This window comes from Pollachius pollachius, assembly GCF_949987615.1.
Source record: "Pollachius pollachius genome assembly, chromosome: 3".
In the NCBI taxonomy this organism is placed as follows: domain Eukaryota; kingdom Metazoa; phylum Chordata; class Actinopteri; order Gadiformes; family Gadidae; genus Pollachius; species Pollachius pollachius.
The window spans coordinates 43059207-43077676 of record NC_136936.1 but is presented as its reverse complement, the minus strand read 5'-3'; the positions used below and the strand labels follow the sequence as shown (position 1 = coordinate 43077676).

The following is an 18470-nucleotide window of genomic DNA, read 5'->3' as shown; positions in this document are numbered from 1 at the left end:
GTCAAGAAGGATTAGGTTTGAAAGATTAAGGCTTTATTACAACTTGCATAGAGTAACAACCAAACCTGAGTTTGTTTGTGAAGAACTCCTGAACAGTCATCAGGTATCGAGTTATATCCCCATTGTGTGGCTTCCCCCAACATGCCCTTGGCCAATCACAATGATCTATACTACAGGCTTTGAAATTGACACCCCTTGTGTCTCCCACTGCCGTTCCCCATTTACTTATGGTTTGTTCAAGATGCCTCGTGCACCACCTGCGCTTGTTGCTCTTGTTACGTAATTACCTGACTTGTAAGACTTAGGGCCCTATCTTGCATCCGGCGCAATTGACTTTCTACACTGACGCATGTGTCGTTGCTAGTTTGCAACTTGCGCAGAGCGTTCTTTTCCCTCCACCGCCACACGTCGGTAAATTAGGGAATGATCTTGCGCCCCAAGGGGCGGTTCGGCTAAAGGAGGAGGCGTGAAATCTGCCAAGAAAACAATTGCGCCACAAACCAGGAAATACCTGGTTTAAAGTCAGTGGCGCGTTGTTCAGATGCTATTTTAAAGGCGCATGCATAATGTTGCTTGTGCACCTCGCGCATACACTTTGCTTCTCTCATCTACATAGCCACACATTCTTGGTAAATTATTTGGGAAAGAACAGCTGATACAGCGGTAATAAGTTGTACTTTTAAATCAATGCATCTGCCAACACCGTACAGCAAACACATATTTTCTTGACACAGACCTCGTGTACAAGTCCATAACTTTTAGGATTGATGAGTATTTGATCGTGAGAAAACATTGTTTTACTGCGAGTGAGTGTTAAAAAGAATGAATGAATGCGGGCGCGCGTGGGTGTATGTGTAAAAGAATTAATGAATGCGGGCGCGCGTGTGTGCGTCCATCTGTTTAAACACACGCAAACTAAACACGTAACGCATAATACAGTCCATGGCAATGTATATTAACAGGGGGACACATGCATATTAGGAACACAAGTTGATAACGATAATGCATACAATACTGGTAAGAAACAATGTTTGTTAATGTATTGCGTATATCATTAAATAGAACCACAGTTGCCGCATATCATATGTGTGTTAAGTTTTCTTTGCCAAAATGTATTTGAGGACTCGGAAGTTGTGGAAGAAAGCGCTATTCCATGTGTGAATTAGGTCATATTATTTGTCCATAAATTGAGCAATTTGACGTTTGAAATTCATGTGGTCATGCATGTCTCATCGGAGACTGCAAACGCGCTGTCTAAATATCAACTCGTCAGATTCAAATGCGCTCATGGCTCTTAAAGGGGATGGGAGATTGCACTCTCATTGGTTTATTGCACATTACGCCCAAACCACACCAACGGGTAATTAGGCTACTTCAGACCAACCCTTTTTAGATTTGTGCCGGGCGCAAGAGTCATTTATGCCCTGGTAAAATAGCAACATCGCCATAGAACCGCCCACAAAGCTACTTGCTCTTGGCGCTTCTCACTTGCGTTTCAGACCGTTAAAATAGGGCCCATAGAGTCATTGTTATTGTTTGCTACATTCGTCTCTTTAGCAAACCAGCTCAAAAACAAACAACACAACTTTAAATTGTTTTACACGCACAGCAAGACCGTGCAATGCATAAATTGGTGACCGGATTAAAGCAGCAATGTAATAAAGTGTGTAAGAGCATTTTAAATCGACATTAAAAGGACCAACGTGGTACAAATACAAAGAAATTACATCTCATTATGGGCACAGCTAGTTAATACAAGTTTTGTCATATATTGTGTGTGTGTGTGTGTGTATGAAAAGTGTTTCATATAGTGTATCAATTGTTGTCAGCGACATGGTACGTTCCTTTGTTCCTGATTGCAATCACCGCACCCATTAAGGCCAGTTCTACCGGTTCCCAAAGAGTGTGGTTACTAAGGAAACGAGTGTGGTTGCGAGTGTCCGTTTTAAACATTTGAATTCAGTCTCGTATTCCAGTTACTTATTCATATGATGTATTCCTACAAATCAACACACTTGTATCTTGAATAATCTGAAAACCGAATTTCGATTACCTTTTATACTTTTTTCAGAATCACAGTTTAAGTTCCATTTCGGCATCGTTTTCAATTGGTATCATTGATTTACGCTGAGGTTAGAGTGTGGAGGACATGCAGGCAGTGTTGCCAGATTGGTTCTCTTTTCCCACCGAATTGAACTACTTTTTACGACGTTCAGGCAGCGGTGATGTTAGCGCTGACGTTAGCTGGGCGTTAGCATTTTGGCAACCACACACTCGCAGTTTGTTAGTTATTATTTATTAATTAACAAGTTTCTGTATGCCTTTAAACAATAAATATCATCCTAATGCTAATGTGTGGTCTTTTTCCAAAATGCCCTGTTAGTTTAACCATTCAGAGGTTCTTCTCCTACATTTTGTTCATTCAATTTGAGCTTTTACACCATACACTAACATCTTTACAGCTTTTTGAATTCGTATTCCAGAAACGGTGTGTTGACCAAATGAACCATGGAGGACAATTTACATGTCAAGAAAGAAAGTGATCAACATTTATGATTAAATGCTTTTTTTCAAATATTGTTTAGATATGATTCAAGGTGCACCATGATTGATTGGCCGTTGAATAAAACGTCCTAAAAGCCCATTATAATAGATTACGGCATCAACACATTTTTCTTTTAAGACAAGTTTAGTGTTGTAATAGTAGTCTAGTAGCCAACAGAACAGTAAAACAACAAACAAAAAGTACAATATAATGGCCAATTTTAATCTAATTTGACCTATCAATTGGATCATATGAAAGGGAAAATCTTAAAAATTACTTGACAAAGCAATATCTGAAAAAATATATTCTCCTGTGACTGTTTTACTTATCCAAAATCTGAAAAGAGAAGAGCTTGAATATTCCAGTCAATTAATGAAATTTAAGTAATTACACTTATCCTTTTAATAATGCGTGGTGGAATGCAGATTTTTCAAGAAACCCTTAGCCTAACCCTCGTCAAGAAGCCTTGAAGCTGATGAGGTAATCAGGGTATGCCCCTGCATCACTGAACACCACATAAATGAAGGGGTTCTGGACGTTATTTACTGCACAGTCGTGGAGGCCGGAGAGGGGGTTATTGGGGTCCAGGGGGGCTGGTTCCACCATGCCACGAGTCCCCAGGCAGGGCTTCCCCACCAGCACCCGAGCCTGGTACATGTACTTCAGCCCCTGGGCGTCCGGGTTAGAGTATGTGTTGTTGCAAGAGTACCAGGATTGCTTGGCAAAATAGGTTCCGTTGCCGTACTGAGTGGCTGTGGAGAAATGCAAAGAAATGATAACACAAACAAAGGCACAATGATTTTCTTGTGGAATAAATATGAAACATAAGTATTAAAGCACACTTGTGTTTGTGTGTATGTGTGTGCAGATGCATCTCTAACCGTTTCTTCCACAGAAGCTTCTGTTGAAGCCATTGCTGTTGACCTTTTGGCAGATCACAGCTGTGGTGCCGTGGTAAAGGTCAATCTCATTCGTGTTCTGGGGATATTTCTTATCAAGCATCTGTTTTTTCACAGCGTATCTCTGCCATTGGTCTTTGCTCTGAATCCTCTGGATCTGTATTATTATTGTTAATTGTTGTATTATTAGTCACACGAGAGAAGGTCCATATGAATACAAGTTAAATATATCTTTCCAACTTTCAATTTATTGCTTTACGCAACTGTTTTTCTATCTACCTATTTATCTGAAATGCTTCCTCCTTACCTTGACCACTGTAAATGTTGCAGAGGTGGCACTATTGGGATTTTTGGATGTTTCCAGGAAATTAGCTTGAACCCGTTTGTACTGTTCGGAGGTTGGGGACAGATCCACAATGTCCAGAGTCTTGTCATCCATCCTGTCCCAATTTGTTGGTGGCTCTATGACAGCTAAGACATGACACATTCAAGGCATATGTTAATGCTTTGCTATCGCTATAATTCTTTTTCTGATTATTTAATTTCTAGCTCCGGTATACCCTAAATGAATATATAATAGAAATACACATTTGGAATGTAAATAGATGTTTTTGTCACCAAGCCCAACCTCTTCAGGGGTCAGCTACTTCATGCAGAAAAAATATTTTGGCTGAGTAGTAAGTAAGTACTGAGTAAGTACTCAGCCTAAGTAAGATGTCTAAGCAGATGACAGCAATGCAAACATTGTGTGTGATGAGTCAGAAAAGTAAGTTGGGTGCGTCTTATTTTCATCCTAGGTCCCCGTCTTAATTAATGCAACCAACCGTCAGTGACCAAACAAAAGCACATTGAGTACATAACAAGTTTGGATTCAACAGGAAAATAAAATAAACTTGTTTCAAAGTATGCCCCCCACTTCACTCCCTCACAAAAGCGTATTATAAAGGACTGTACCTATTTCAGAACCAGCCTTCAGGGTCCTCTTTATTCTAGCGATGGTTCCATTCCTGTCGGTCCGCTCCATCTTGTCCAGGTTCACAGTGTAGGTCTGGTTCTGCAGGGTGTAGCTGATGCTCGGCTCTTTCTTATGCAGGGCGTGCTCAAGATCTAAACTGACAGATGGGTCCAGTTCTGCCCACACCTCCCCGGCGCAGACCTCCCAGCGCACCGTCTTCCACAGCCTCTTCTGTTCTTCCTGCCGGGTCGCACGCTCCTTGGCCTTTTGCAGATCCTTCTCGATCTGCAGAACCATGGTCAGGGCGTCGGCCTCCTTCCCAGACACGGTGGCCTTGTCCGGGGCCGACACACTGACGCACACCTGGAGGCTCCGGCTGAGAGCCACGATGGCCTGTTTCTCGGAGGGGAGAAGTAGGGCCAGGTAGGGGGAGCTGATCTGGTGTAGCTTCCACTCGTTTGTCACCAAGTCATCCACAAGTTTTTGGACGTTTGCCAGGGCACTCGAACAGCAGCCAATTACCTCAACCTCCACTTCGGGGAAGGACATATCCCTGCAGGCACTTGCCAGACATCCCTGGGGGGCACTTATTTTTACTGTAATGACAAAAAGGTATATTTATTACTTTGTTGGTTCTTACTTACAAATTAGTCAAGTAAATAACAAACCGATATAGGTTATAACGCAAGGGTATAGAATGATATGAAGTAGAACAATAGACCATTAACATACGTGATTCAGAGCAAATTATGGCGAGTTTGATATTCACTGTGTCTAGATTATAGTGCAGAAAGATACAGCAGAAACCTTAACCAACACTGTCACTTTTTTAACTGCTTGTGTCACTTTCTTACATTTCATCAAGCTCTTCCGAAAGTCCTGGAACATGTCGGTTTGGAAAATCACAATATGGACATCCATAAGGGACGATGTTTTGTTACTTTTTATGTGTTCTTCTACTGCAGTGACCATTGCATTTCCAACATCCACTGCATGCAGCTTTCCAGCACCTGGGAAAAAGTAAGTAATCAGAAATCCTCTTGAAAAGCCATATATTAAATTGACTGTTCTATTTACATCACTATTTGGTACTACTGAAAGAGCAATAAAATGCTAATATTCATGAACAACAAGAACTTTTCCCACGGCAACTCACCAACAACCCAGCCCACAACATAGTCTGATTCTGATTATACCACATTGTATTAGTATCTTTGGTCATCATCACAAACTTTTTATTTGTCACTAAATGACGAATGGAATTGTTGATTTAAGAAACCCACTTTTTCATTGCAAAGATGAATTTGTAAGATGAGCAATGCCGGCAATATGTCGGCCTACCTGTGCTAAGTGCTGGAAAGGAAACCGACCGGATTTTAAGGTCCTCGCAGATCTTGAAGACCTTGAGCATGGAGCTGATAATGTCTTTCTCCTTGGTCTGGCACACCATGTGAACGATGTATTTTACATTAAGGTTGCCAGGTTTGGTGTTGACCACACCATCACCAGGTTGATTTCCTTTATATCAGAGTGGAAAACAATTGCATATCCAAAAGTCCACATTTGTGTATTCAAAGAGAAATGAAAAGGTCTAAATTTAAAAGAAGTCCCTTTAAAAGCTAGAACAATTTAACCAAAATATGTAAATATCTTTTAAATTTAAAGTCACGTACCTAGATTGGTGCATTCATCCACCACTGTTTGTCCAGCTGCGTTGAGAATAGCTCCTGAAACACCTGTAAAGAAAAAGTAAACTGTAATTTAATGACGAAGCAATACCTGAAAAAAACTTCCTTTGATGTCCTGGGGGTATAGAATTGTTGACAAGAAATGAATAAACAATTTTGTTAATTTGAAAAATAATAGCAACAATAGCCTCAGATGCTAAATTGGGCTAATCTAAAGCTTACTTAATTTGGTAAGATACAATATATATTTGGGCCAAAGTTTCTGCCATTGAATTTCTTACCTGAAGGGAGATTCAGGCTAGTGTTTGTGGTACTGACGATAGCTTCCGTTTTTTCCTTTGTTATGTCACCACACAACAGTTTCACTTTCACCGGCCCGATTTCAGCAATGGTTGCTACGAGTGATGGAAAGACCATAAGTCAGCAGAAGTAAGAAAATTTGTAACCATGCAAATACTGCATACATGGTTACTATAACATATATGTTTTAATTTGTGATTTCAAATGTTGTATTTAACAACAAAACGTAAAATAACCATGTCTGACCTGAGTAATCTTCCTCACAGGAAGAGGCATTACTGCTGTCGTCATCATCAGCCATATCCTTATCAATAAACAAGGTTGGACAATAAGTAGTATTATTACAAAAAAAAAAAATCAGAATAATGCCGATGACAATGAACTACTCACATTATTCTGTTCTTCCCTGTTCACAAAGGCTGCTCATGGTATTGAAAATAGAATTTTACAGCAATTTACATACTTGTGACATCCTTTTCCAGGAATGGAGGACCTGCTGACCCTCTTGCAACGCCTTGACCTGGTCAACCACTAGGAAGATCTGCTTCAGAGCACTGAATTTATGCTTTGAAAAATGGGCTTTAATGCCTAACAGCAGGGCAGTAACAGATTCTGGGAACTTCATTCCACCACCGCCTGCAACAAAAGAAGCCAAGCTTGTTTACTATTTTACTTTACTTTACTTCAATTAGATTAGGGCTAGGTTCAAATTCTCAGATTAAAATTTGTATAAAAAAAATCGTATTTTAATCTGATTTTGACTGCTTTTTGGACATGTTGGATATTTTTAATAATTCACCAGGTTTGAGGGTTCCTTGTACAATTTACAGTATAGTTTAGCGAATATCAATATTGAATATGATGAAATTGAATTGGATCCGCTGTAAGCATTACCAGTTCCAATGGCAGGAAATGACACAGAGGTGATCCATCTATCCTCGCAGTGCTCCAGCACATTCTTCACACGCTCAACAGCCTGAGCAATATTTGTCGGGCCTACTATGTGGATGATGAAGTCACACTGCAGGCTTCCTCCGCTGGTCACTCCTGCATCGTTGCCCCTCAGCGGTCCTTGGGCCAGAAAAAGTAGTCAGACACAATCACTAGGACAATTGGAGTGCAGTAACATTTTTTCTGCCCCTAACATAAATACATAAACTAGGTATGTCAACGTATGTGCATTTTCTGAAGAAAATACGTGTGGCTGTGCAACTCGCAATATTCCGTGGGCATGCTGACATGGTAATGCCACCGAATGAGCTAGCGTGCTGAGTTTCAAGTCCCTGGGTTGCTTTGAAGCTGACTTTCTATTGATCGAACAATGGGGCTGATCTTTTTTGGGGGGTTTACGAGTTATGATGCCCCCTGTTGCCGAAGCGGTATGTAACCCACATTAAAGTGATAGAGTAATAATAAATTATTAAATAAGTTCATTTTAAAACTACTTTAAAACTAAATCTGTTTCAATGAGTTTCTGCGGAGAAAGGGGTTGTACTCCCAGAGCTGAGCTGCTGGGCTGCCACCCAGATGCTCGTTTGATAACTGTAGGCAGGGTACTCACAGAAATGCATATCTTACTCAAAAAATCATGTACAGACTTTTTTCAAAGTTTGTATACGTGTGGGAGCACCAGAGCCCTAAAAAAAACACCCCAAATCCCAGGAAAAATTAAAATCGACCTGACCCTTTAAGAAACTCGCTGCTGTGTGAGTGCAAAGCTTAAGGTCAACCAGAGTTTACAAAGAGCGGTACTAGATTGCCAAATTGAAAAACAAGAGACGAGATGAGCGACACTGAATAAGTAAACTGAGATATAAGCAGATAAAACAAAGCTAAAGAAGCACGAAAAACCTATCTACCCAGTCGGGATCTGTGAGAATTTATAACCTAAAACCACAGCGGTTTCGGTGAGTTTAAAACAAATTTATGTTGAACTATTGCTGTATATTTGACTGCCATTTTGTTATTGAAAAGCCTTAAACAAATGGTTGTGCAGCTAATATGGTTCGAGATGTGTAAAAGGTTAAATGTGAATGCACTTTATGTTAGTAGAAAATAGTACTAGAGTTTTATTTTCATGTTAAAGACGGGGTGGTGAAAAAAGAACGGCGCTGAACTTCTTTATTTCTTAGTATATTAATTTCCATTTTTATGTGTATGCTATAAAGGGGCAGATACTTACGAATTTTGGCACACTCAACTTCAACTGCAGATCCAGCAGCATTTAAAATGGCCCCAGACACACCTTTTTAAGCACATTAGAATCCGATTTAGATCACTCAGAGATTTGGTCAGAGTTTGCATTATTGGGAAGACACTATTCAGTTCTCACACCAAACAATAAAAAATAATAATGAACTTTTGACAAACCATTTTTTAAGTTAACATCCTCGTTTGTACTGTTGACAATGGCTTTCACAGTTTCTGCAGTTATGTTTCCTTTCTTTAGTTCAATCAAGGCATCCCTAATCTTAACTAGAGTCGAAGATAGAAAAAAGTGAGAGATATTAGCATCACACGTAACCAATATGATGTGCAAGTTAATTTGAAGCTGATTCTAGTAACCACAAGTAAAGGCAATATTGCAAGTAATTGTGCACATCTATGTGTGATAATCTAATATATAATGCATGGGAATTAAAAGAAGAAGAAAACAAACCTTGATTCAGAGGTAGGTCATGTGTGATTACTGGAACAGCAGTCATCTATCAAAACAATAATATACAGCAATTACCAAAATTAAAACTAAGGACTATCGAATCAATTACGAAGGACAAGTGAATCAATGAACTACCAAAATGGCTAAATTACTTAAAACCATCTTTATTAGTCTTACTTGTGTGCCAGCCCTGAGGCTTTTACTATGTCTCGGCTTGTTGAAATACTTTTTGATGCTGTCATAATTCCTGTCTTCAAAGGCCACTACAAAGATTGTTTTAAGGCTGTAGAAGGGAGTGCATAATATATGCACTTTCACACCCTGTAGCATCGCCTTGGCAAAATCCTCAGGGAGACAGCCACCTCTTCCTATAAAAGATATTTATGGCATTCAGTTCAATACACTGGTTCCTTTTGAAGGGTGGATATCTGGATGCTGTTGTGGAACTGAGAAAGATGCTTAATATAAACATTTTATTTTACCTGTGCCAATGGTAGGAATGGCCACAGTGGCAGCTTGCTTGCTTTCACACAGATGAAGGACCTTCAGTATAAATGCACTGACCTTTACAGGTCCAGTCATATGAGCGATATGTTTACAGTTCAGATTCCCACCACCCGTGAGCACAACATTGCCAAAAGCCTGTGGACCTATGAAATCCAGATGTTGAGAAAGGTTATATTGAATTTGTGTTTTCAAATATCAGATGCACGTGTTTAAAAATGTTGTTCTATGATCTGTAGAGACGATAAATCATCATAATGTATGGAGCTCAATGTCGTATTAGAAATGGATATTACCGTGTTTCTTGCATTCATCCACGACTGATTTTCCAGCTGCATTAAGGATGTCCCCAGACACACCTGTGAAGCATAGCATGAAAGATGAAATCTACAGTGCATGTGACTAGGCTGAAGAAACTTTTAAATATTGATAAGAAAAGAACTGAAGAACTACCAGTGTTCAGATCTAGATTCTGGTTGCTTGAATTCACGATGACATCTACGTTCTCCTTAGTGATGTCTGCCTTCTTCAAGATCACAGAGACTCTTCCAATCACTGGCATGATACAAATGAAAACATTTACAAAATAAATCTCATTGTGGTCATTAGTCCTTGAGCATTGCTCCTTTCTAACGTAGATAAAAAAACTATTACCTATTGTGTTTGATACTTGTAGAGATGGAAGGGGTTCATTTTGGGAGGCGCCTGGTGAGGAAGGAATGAGTGGTATCTTGGTTTTGGTGGGATCTGTCGGATGGTAACCCTGTGTCACAAGGTAAGAAGCAGTTGGAAAAAGTGTCACTTGATAACATCAACTATTTTCATAATGAACATTGGACTTTTCAAAATTCACATTAGCAATTTGTGAACATACAGCTTGTGTCAATATTTTTTAAAATGAAACAACCTACCAAGCTTTCAAGGGCAGATTTAAATTCTTCAACTGTTTTGGGATCAGCCTCAGTAAGATGAATGGTCGTCATTGATCCACAACCCAAACTAATGAAGCTACTTATCCCCTTCATTATTGCTTCACAGCTGTCTTTTACAGGAAACCCAAAAGTTCCACATCCTAGTGCTGGCATGCCCAAAGAGACACACTGGTTGTTGGCACCCTTCAAAAGACTTTGCAAGACTGCTGTCACAAGGTATGTAGAGTTCAGATCTGAATTGCTTTTTCCCCAAACTGGGATTGCTGCATATATGAGCTTTTTGGATTTTAGAATGCCCGCGTTGCTCATGATCACATCTCCGGCCAGAAGACTCTGCTTCGCCTTCTCAAGTGCGTCAACATCATTTTTTATCTCGGGTCCTCCATTTTCTAGGAATTGCTGAGCAACAGGATTGCTGAAGGACATGTTGACCAGTGGACAAATCAAAACGTCTGAAGTCTGTTTGGCAACATTACCCTGAGAAAGGGTCAATTTTACACCGCCCTTGAGATCATAGCTGAAATGCTGAGTGATATTTTGTTCTGATAGTTCGAGATTGCAGCCCAAGCCTTTTGCCTGCATTTTGAGTAACGATTTATTATTTTTCAGGATCTTTGCCTCACCAGCTTTGGAGTACATGCAATTTCTAGTTTCTACTGTTCTTATGTGCCTATTCACCACATTTATGGCTTCTTTGATATGATCATTTGCAGCTGTGACTTTGAAACATGGAGATTGTGGAGATCGGCAGGGCAAAATGGTGACCCCCAAGGCTTTGAGCTGAGGGTCCGCTGAGAGTTTCATGAAAGACTCAACAAATTCAACCTCCTGCAGCGTTTTCAGAGGGACGTCTTCTGTCACTACTTTCTTGTTCTCAAGAAATCCCTTAACCTTGGCAATGACATTGTCGACCACAGAACGGAATCCACAAAGGTCCATTTTGTCTCCTGAAAATTCGATGAGAACATTTTGAAAGTTCTGGGTAGATTCAAGTTCCTTTTTTAGGTCTGCATGAAAGGTTTTCCATTGCTCACCAAAGGTTTCCTTATTGTACTCCCCGTGAATGGAAAGAGATACTTGCTTGATTACCTCCTTGAGTTTATTTTCAGCTCTGTCAATGTCGCCCTTCATAGCGAGAACTGTGACAGACTCTTTGCCACAGATCAGTACGGCCACAATGTTGTCCTGATAAAAGTGATAATTTTGGAACTTATGTAAATCAAGGGTCTGCAAAAACCTTGTAAGGTGATAGGAAGAATCAAGCTTTTTGAAAGTCAACATATCTTGGATCTGATAGATTAGGAGTTCTGCTGTTTGCACCTTTTCAATGAACACCTCGAGATCTATGGTGCTTTTCACTACTTGGCGCTCATCTTTGGCCTTTTCCATCTTGCTCATGATCTTGAGCAAGATAAGTGTCTCCACTTCCACCTGTCTCCTGACAACCACTAACTCTGAGGTGCAGATTTTAAAAGAGATGAGGGCGGTAGCAGCATTGACTTCGGGACAACTACCCTTAACTCTCTGCCAGACCTCAGCCTTCATTGGGATGTGCTCCACAATGTACCTCTCCAAGATGGTCCGAACCACTCTTCGAGCATTAATCTCCCAGGAGGGGCCATGCCGGAGATGACCCAATAAATTCTTGCTCATTGAAATCTTCAGCTCCAATTGTGGGTGATTGGAGATAATGTTGAAGGAAACCATTGCATGGACCCTTTGAAGTGCAGATGTGAGCTCTTCTCTGAATATCTCAGTGCGACTGATAAAACTCAGGAGTTCGGGTGGGACTAGAATGGCTATATCAGTTGAGAACTTTGACCGATGGTGTGTTTTTCTTTTCAGAACCCACTGGAGGTCAGGGTAGAAGAGTTGTGCAACAAGCTCTTTTTCACTCAGAGTGTGTTTGCGTTCAGCCACCCTCTGAGCAACTATGGAAAAGAAGAGAATCACAAATTATAAAAATGAAAGACCACCAATTATAACCCTCATGGTCATCCTCGACTATTATGATGCAGAAAATGTGCAAGTACATTTCCTTTTAACTTTATTTCAAAATTTAGAAATGTCAGTGATATAAGACAGCATTTGCACTGTATTGTTATGATACCCACATTAGCCATAGATGAATATCTTTGTTTATCATAATGACCAGTAATGCAAGCCTTTAAAGTTTTCAGTTTGTTCTCAACGGTGAAGCCTTTTAGCCTTTGAACCAGAAAGATCTCACAAGCTCATGTTTTAATTGTTCGACAGAGGTCTGGCCTCGCTCACATACCAAATCTTTCTGTGCAGTGCAAAATTGACCAACCAATCACAACCGTTCATCTAACGTGAGGCAGGATAAATACAATGAAGGCTGTAGAGGCATTTCAACAATAGAGATGGCTGCCACTGATGTAGAACTGTCTGTTGATTCCAGTATGGGGCTAACATTAACCAAACTGTGTTGTATATTTTCATTAGAAGAACAGATCAATGCACTTTAAGCTTTTTCCAACATTGCTTTGATTGGTTGAAGGCCTAGCCAATTGCATCCAGGGACATTTTTGTCTGCACCTGTTGGTGACCCTGTGGATAGCAAAAATGGACAGAGAGGTCCAACACCAATTGAAGTCGGCGATGCCACACTGCCTTTGGCGGTCATTTTCCCCCAGGGATACAAACTCACCATTAACAACCAGTTTGTAACACTAATAATACTTCAAATTCAAGGGCTTTTATTAGTGGGCCAAAGCCTCAATCACCATTGTTATCTCATTCAGCGATGGATAGGGACTTAACAGACATTTATTAAGGAAAATATTAAATATTGTCACTTTAACTATTATTAAACCTATTATTAAACCCTTGACCTTACCTTTCCAGTCTTCATAGGAAATTACAATGCTATTGTTTTGGTTGATAGGGGCAAAGGACTTAAAAATGTCCCCTCCACTCATCCTTTCGATGGAGAAATACACTGCAAGGAATCCTTCAGAAATTTGACTAATGTCTCCTTGTACAATAACAGATTTGGTCAGTTCCAAACGACAAGCCTCAATCCTTTTTTCGTTAAACCTCTTGGTTAAAGTTTTCTGCATGAATTGGTGTCCATCTGCAGGCACACACACATTCTTAGGTTAAATAGATACAAAGAAGTTGTGATAATTGTTACCAACTGTACACATATTGGTAAAGACACAAGACATTTTATAGGAAATTTTATACACATATTTTACAAATTCATGTTGCAGGGAGGTGTATGGCCAGAACGCTTAATAAGTCAAAACTTAATCACAATCCCTTTTCATCTCAAGTTATTTTGGTTTTCTTTTGAGCATTTTGGGTCTAGTCACTTTGTGTCAACTGGGACCCACCCATGTCCTCTTCAAATGTCACCACAATGCTGTCTCCACCCACAGCCTCCCAGCTATGCTCTGCCCGGTGGCTGCAGCTGTGGATGTACATGGAGATGGTGTCGGAGGGGCAGCAGTCGTCAAAGCCGCTGAGGACATACCGTCTGTCCACCAAGTCTTCCTCCATTCAAATTAGTTGAGAGTTGATATTTTAAGCATTTCTGCAGAGAGTAAATACATCTATTTTGCATGATTTACATTTTGGGCATTTAGCAGATGCTTTGATCAAAAGAGACTTACAATGAGTCATCAGAAGAAAGAGACAAAAAGATAGCTAGGATAAGAGGTTACATGATGCTAAGTACTATTTTTAAGTGCCAGGACGTACAACATACAATAGGACTGTGCTTGGACCAAGAGCTGAGCTCTTTCCCTCATGAGGAAGAGCCGGATCCAGTGCATCAGGCCAGCGAGGAGGATCTACTGGTTCAGTGTGTAATGCCGCTGACAGGTCAAGGAAAATGAGAACAAGGCTCTGTTGGCACGGAGCGCCTCAGTCACCAAGAGGGGTGCCGTGTCAGTGGAGCTTGCAGTCTTAGAGTATGACTGATCGGGGAGGTTAAACTACATATTTTTGGAAATAGGACAGCTGTTTAGAGGGAATGTTCCAGAGTTCCAGAGACCTAGTGGATGATGGATAACCGCAATGTAGACCTTGATAGAAAGAGTGAAGGGGACTGCGTGGACTGCCGGTGTCCTTTGTGGGGATCCAAGTCGCTGTAAGGGCTAGGAGGTGGAGAGTCAGGAGGGAGGTGATGGCTGAGATGGAGTCTGCCTTCTTGACAGCTCCAGAGTCCCCCCGCCCCATCCCTTCAAGGTCAGTGTAGGTAGAGATCGGTGGCTAGCGCAGATTGGGTGGGTTGCAGCGTCGAGCAGAGGGTCCTAGGTAGCGTCTTGTCCGGTGAAATATCCTGACGATGATGGAGGTAAGGCACATAGCAACGATTGGTGGGAGGAGAAGAAGTTGCTGGTGTTCCTCGAGGGACTGCTGCAGAGAGACTCCCTATGTCTTTGGTCGACTGGTTCTTTGTTTGGCTGACGCTATGAATAACCGTAAGAATGCCCTTGTTTTGGCTATGTCGCATGTCCCTAACAATTGTCGTTGCAGCTCATTTAGCTCTACCATTGGAGACATCACCCTTGCCAGTAAGGGGTTAATTCTACAGTTTGACGCATCTTTCCATATATGGACCTAACCTGTTGATTCCCCAGAAATCCCCAGAGATTCCCCTGGATAAAGGAACCACGGAAGCGCAACGCAAGCGCGCATGACAGAGACTCATACTGTCTTTGTTCCAAATCCCCCTTCCACGCGCAATTTACAATTGTAAAATAAAAGGCAATAATATTACCTTCATGCATTAAGAATACTCTTCTCATTGGAAGCTTTCCCTGTATCTTACAAAGTGCTCACACCCAGCTCAGGCAGGTTCTGATCCGCCCTACATTCTAGTCTATTGTCAACACCTGGTTACCGCAACTGGCTGATTGCCAACTATCTAAGAAAAGAGAGTTAGAATTAGCTCTTCAAGCTGAATTGCTAAACACACGATTTTAAGTTAGTTTCTATACTCACCAGCCGCAAGATAACATGCAGCTCCTTCTTCAAAACAAAAATGTAACCAACTCACCAGCTTCCTGTTTCTTCTTTATAGAAGGCCGTAACACCGGCCTACAATTATGTCAAATGTCAACTGGTAAATGAAACTGGCAGATTGCCCACATACTAACAACAGAAAGGTAGAATCAGCTCTACCAACTGAAATGCTAAACACACGAGTTTGAGTTAGTTTCTATACTCACCAGCAGCAAGATAACATGCGGCTCCTTCTTTTTCAATGCAAAAATGTAACTTACTCACAAGCTTCCTGGTTCTTCTTTAGGCAGCCTTAGCTCCGCTCTACAATCAAGTCTATTGTCCACACCTGGTGATGTAATGGATAAAAATCCACAATCTAATACTAACAAAATACGAGAGGTTAAGAAGGATTAGGTTTGAAAGATTAAGGCTTTATTACAACTTGCATAGAGTAACAACCAAACCTGAGTTTGTTTGTGAAGAACTCCTGAACAGTCATCAGGTATCGAGTTATATCCCCATTGTGTGGCTTCCCCCAACATGCCCTTGGCCAATCACAATGATCTATACTACAGGCTTTGAAATTGACACCCCTTGTGTCTCCCACTGCCGTTCCCCATTTACTTATGGTTTGTTCAAGATGCCTCGTGCACCACCTGCGCTTGTTGCTCTTGTTACGTAATTACCTGACTTGTAAGACTTAGGGCCCTATCTTGCATCCGGCGCAATTGACTTTCTACACTGACGCATGTGTCGTTGCTAGTTTGCAACTTGCGCAGAGCGTTCTTTTCCCTCCACCGCCACACGTCGGTAAATTAGGGAATGATCTTGCGCCCCAAGGGGCGGTTCGGCTAAAGGAGGAGGCGTGAAATCTGCCAAGAAAACAATTGCGCCACAAACCAGGAAATACCTGGTTTAAAGTCAGTGGCGCGTTGTTCAGATGCTATTTTAAAGGCGCATGCATAATGTTGCTTGTGCACCTCGCGCATACACTTTGCTTCTCTCATCTACATAGCCACACATTCTTGGTAAATTATTTGGGAAAGAACAGCTGATACAGCGGTAATAAGTTGTACTTTTAAATCAATGCATCTGCCAACACCGTACAGCAAACACATATTTTCTTGACACAGACCTCGTGTACAAGTCCATAACTTTTAGGATTGATGAGTATTTGATCGTGAGAAAACATTGTTTTACTGCGAGTGAGTGTTAAATAGAATGAATGAATGTGGGCGCGCGTGTGTGTATGTGTAAAAGAATTAATGAATGCGGGCGCGCGTGTGTGCGTCCATCTGTTTAAACACACGCAAACTAAACACGTACACATAATACAGTCCATGGCAATGTATATTAACAGGGGGACACATGCATATTAGGAACACAAGTTGATAACGATAATGCATACAATACTGGTAAGAAACAATGTTTGTTAATGTATTGCGTATATCATTAAATAGAACCACAGTTGCCGCATATCATATGTGTGTTAAGTTTTCTTTGCCAAAATGTATTTGAGGACTCGGAAGTTGTGGAAGAAAGCGCTATTCCATGTGTGAATTAGGTCATATTATTTGGCCATAAACTGAGCAATTTGACGTTTGAAATTCATGTGGTCATGCATGTCTCATCGGAGACTGCAAACGCGCTGTCTAAATATCAACTCGTCAGATTCAAATGCGCTCATGGCTCTTAAAGGGGATGGGAGATTGCACTCTCATTGGTTTATTGCACATTACGCCCAAACCACACCAACGGGTAATTAGGCTACTTCAGACCAACCCTTTTTAGATTTGTGCCGGGCGCAAGAGTCATTTATGCCCTGGTAAAATAGCAACATCGCCATAGAACCGCCCACAAAGCTACTTGCTCTTGGCGCTTCTCACTTGCGTTTCAGACCGTTAAAATAGGGCCCATAGAGTCATTGTTATTGTTTGCTACATTCGTCTCTTTAGCAAACCAGCTCAAAAACAAACAACACAACTTTAAATTGTTTTACACGCACAGCAAGACCGTGCAATGCATAAATTGGTGACCGGATTAAAGCAGCAATGTAATAAAGTGTGTAAGAGCATTTTAAATCGACATTAAAAGGACCAACGTGGTACAAATACAAAGAAATTACATCTCATTATGGGCACAGCTAGTTAATACAAGTTTTGTCATATATTGTGTGTGTGTGTATGAAAAGTGTTTCATATAGTGTATCAATTGTTGTCAGCGACATGGTACGTTCCTTTGTTCCTGATTGCAATCACCGCACCCATTAAGGCCAGTTCTACCGGTTCCCAAAGAGTGTAGTTACTAAGGAAACGAGTGTGGTTGCGAGTGTCCGTTTTAAACATTTGAATTCAGTCTCGTATTCCAGTTACTTATTCATATGATGTATTCCTACAAATCAACACACTTGTATCTTGAATAATCTGAAAACCGAATTTCGATTACCTTTTATACTTTTTTCAGAATCACAGTTTAAGTTCCATTTCGGCATCGTTTTCAATTGGTATCATTGATTTACGCTGAGGTTAGAGTGTGGAGGACATGCAGGCAGTGTTGCCAGATTGGTTCTCTTTTCCCACCGAATTGAACTACTTTTTACGCCGTTCAGGCAGCGGTGATGTTAGCGCTGACGTTAGCTGGGCGTTAGCATTTTGGCAACCACACACTCGCAGTTTGTTAGTTATTATTTATTAATTAACAAGTTTCTGTATGCCTTTAAACAATAAATATCATCCTAATGCTAATGTGTGGTCTTTTTCCAAAATGCCCTGTTAGTTTAACCATTCAGAGGTTCTTCTCCTACATTTTGTTCATTCAATTTGAGCTTTTACACCATACACTAACATCTTTACAGCTTTTTGAATTCGTATTCCAGAAACGGTGTGTTGACCAAATGAACCATGGAGGACAATTTACATGTCAAGAAAGAAAGTGATCAACATTTATGATTAAATGCTTTTTTTCAAATATTGTTTAGATATGAATCAAGGTGCACCATGATTGATTGGCCG

The 18470-nt window shown here is 40.7% G+C and overlaps 1 protein-coding gene across 4 annotated transcripts; it reads right to left on the bottom strand.

The window, feature by feature from the left end:
* Positions 1-125: 125 nt before the first annotated feature.
* Positions 126-18457, bottom strand: LOC307072836 (protein mono-ADP-ribosyltransferase PARP14-like). Of its 4 annotated transcripts, none has more exons than XM_079732350.1 (23): positions 14209-18457; positions 13842-14041; positions 13343-13579; positions 10462-12413; positions 10205-10313; positions 10004-10105; positions 9847-9909; positions 9529-9696; positions 9224-9414; positions 9047-9092; positions 8758-8862; positions 8570-8632; positions 7282-7458; positions 6851-7023; positions 6634-6691; positions 6369-6482; positions 6073-6135; positions 5741-5917; positions 5254-5409; positions 4399-4995; positions 3752-3915; positions 3427-3601; positions 126-3297 (listed from the first exon to the last, which is right to left on the bottom strand). In XM_079732350.1, the coding sequence occupies exons 2-23, from the start codon at positions 14005-14007 to the stop codon at positions 3002-3004; spliced, it is 5352 nt and encodes a 1783-aa protein (XP_079588476.1). In that variant the 5' UTR covers positions 14008-14041; positions 14209-18457; the 3' UTR covers positions 126-3001. The 4 variants fall into 4 exon arrangements, with proteins under 4 accessions (XP_079588476.1, XP_079588477.1, XP_079588478.1 ...); XM_079732351.1 differs by having other exon boundaries at positions 14216-18457; XM_079732352.1 differs by having other exon boundaries at positions 15684-18457.
* Positions 18458-18470: the final 13 nt, after the last annotated feature.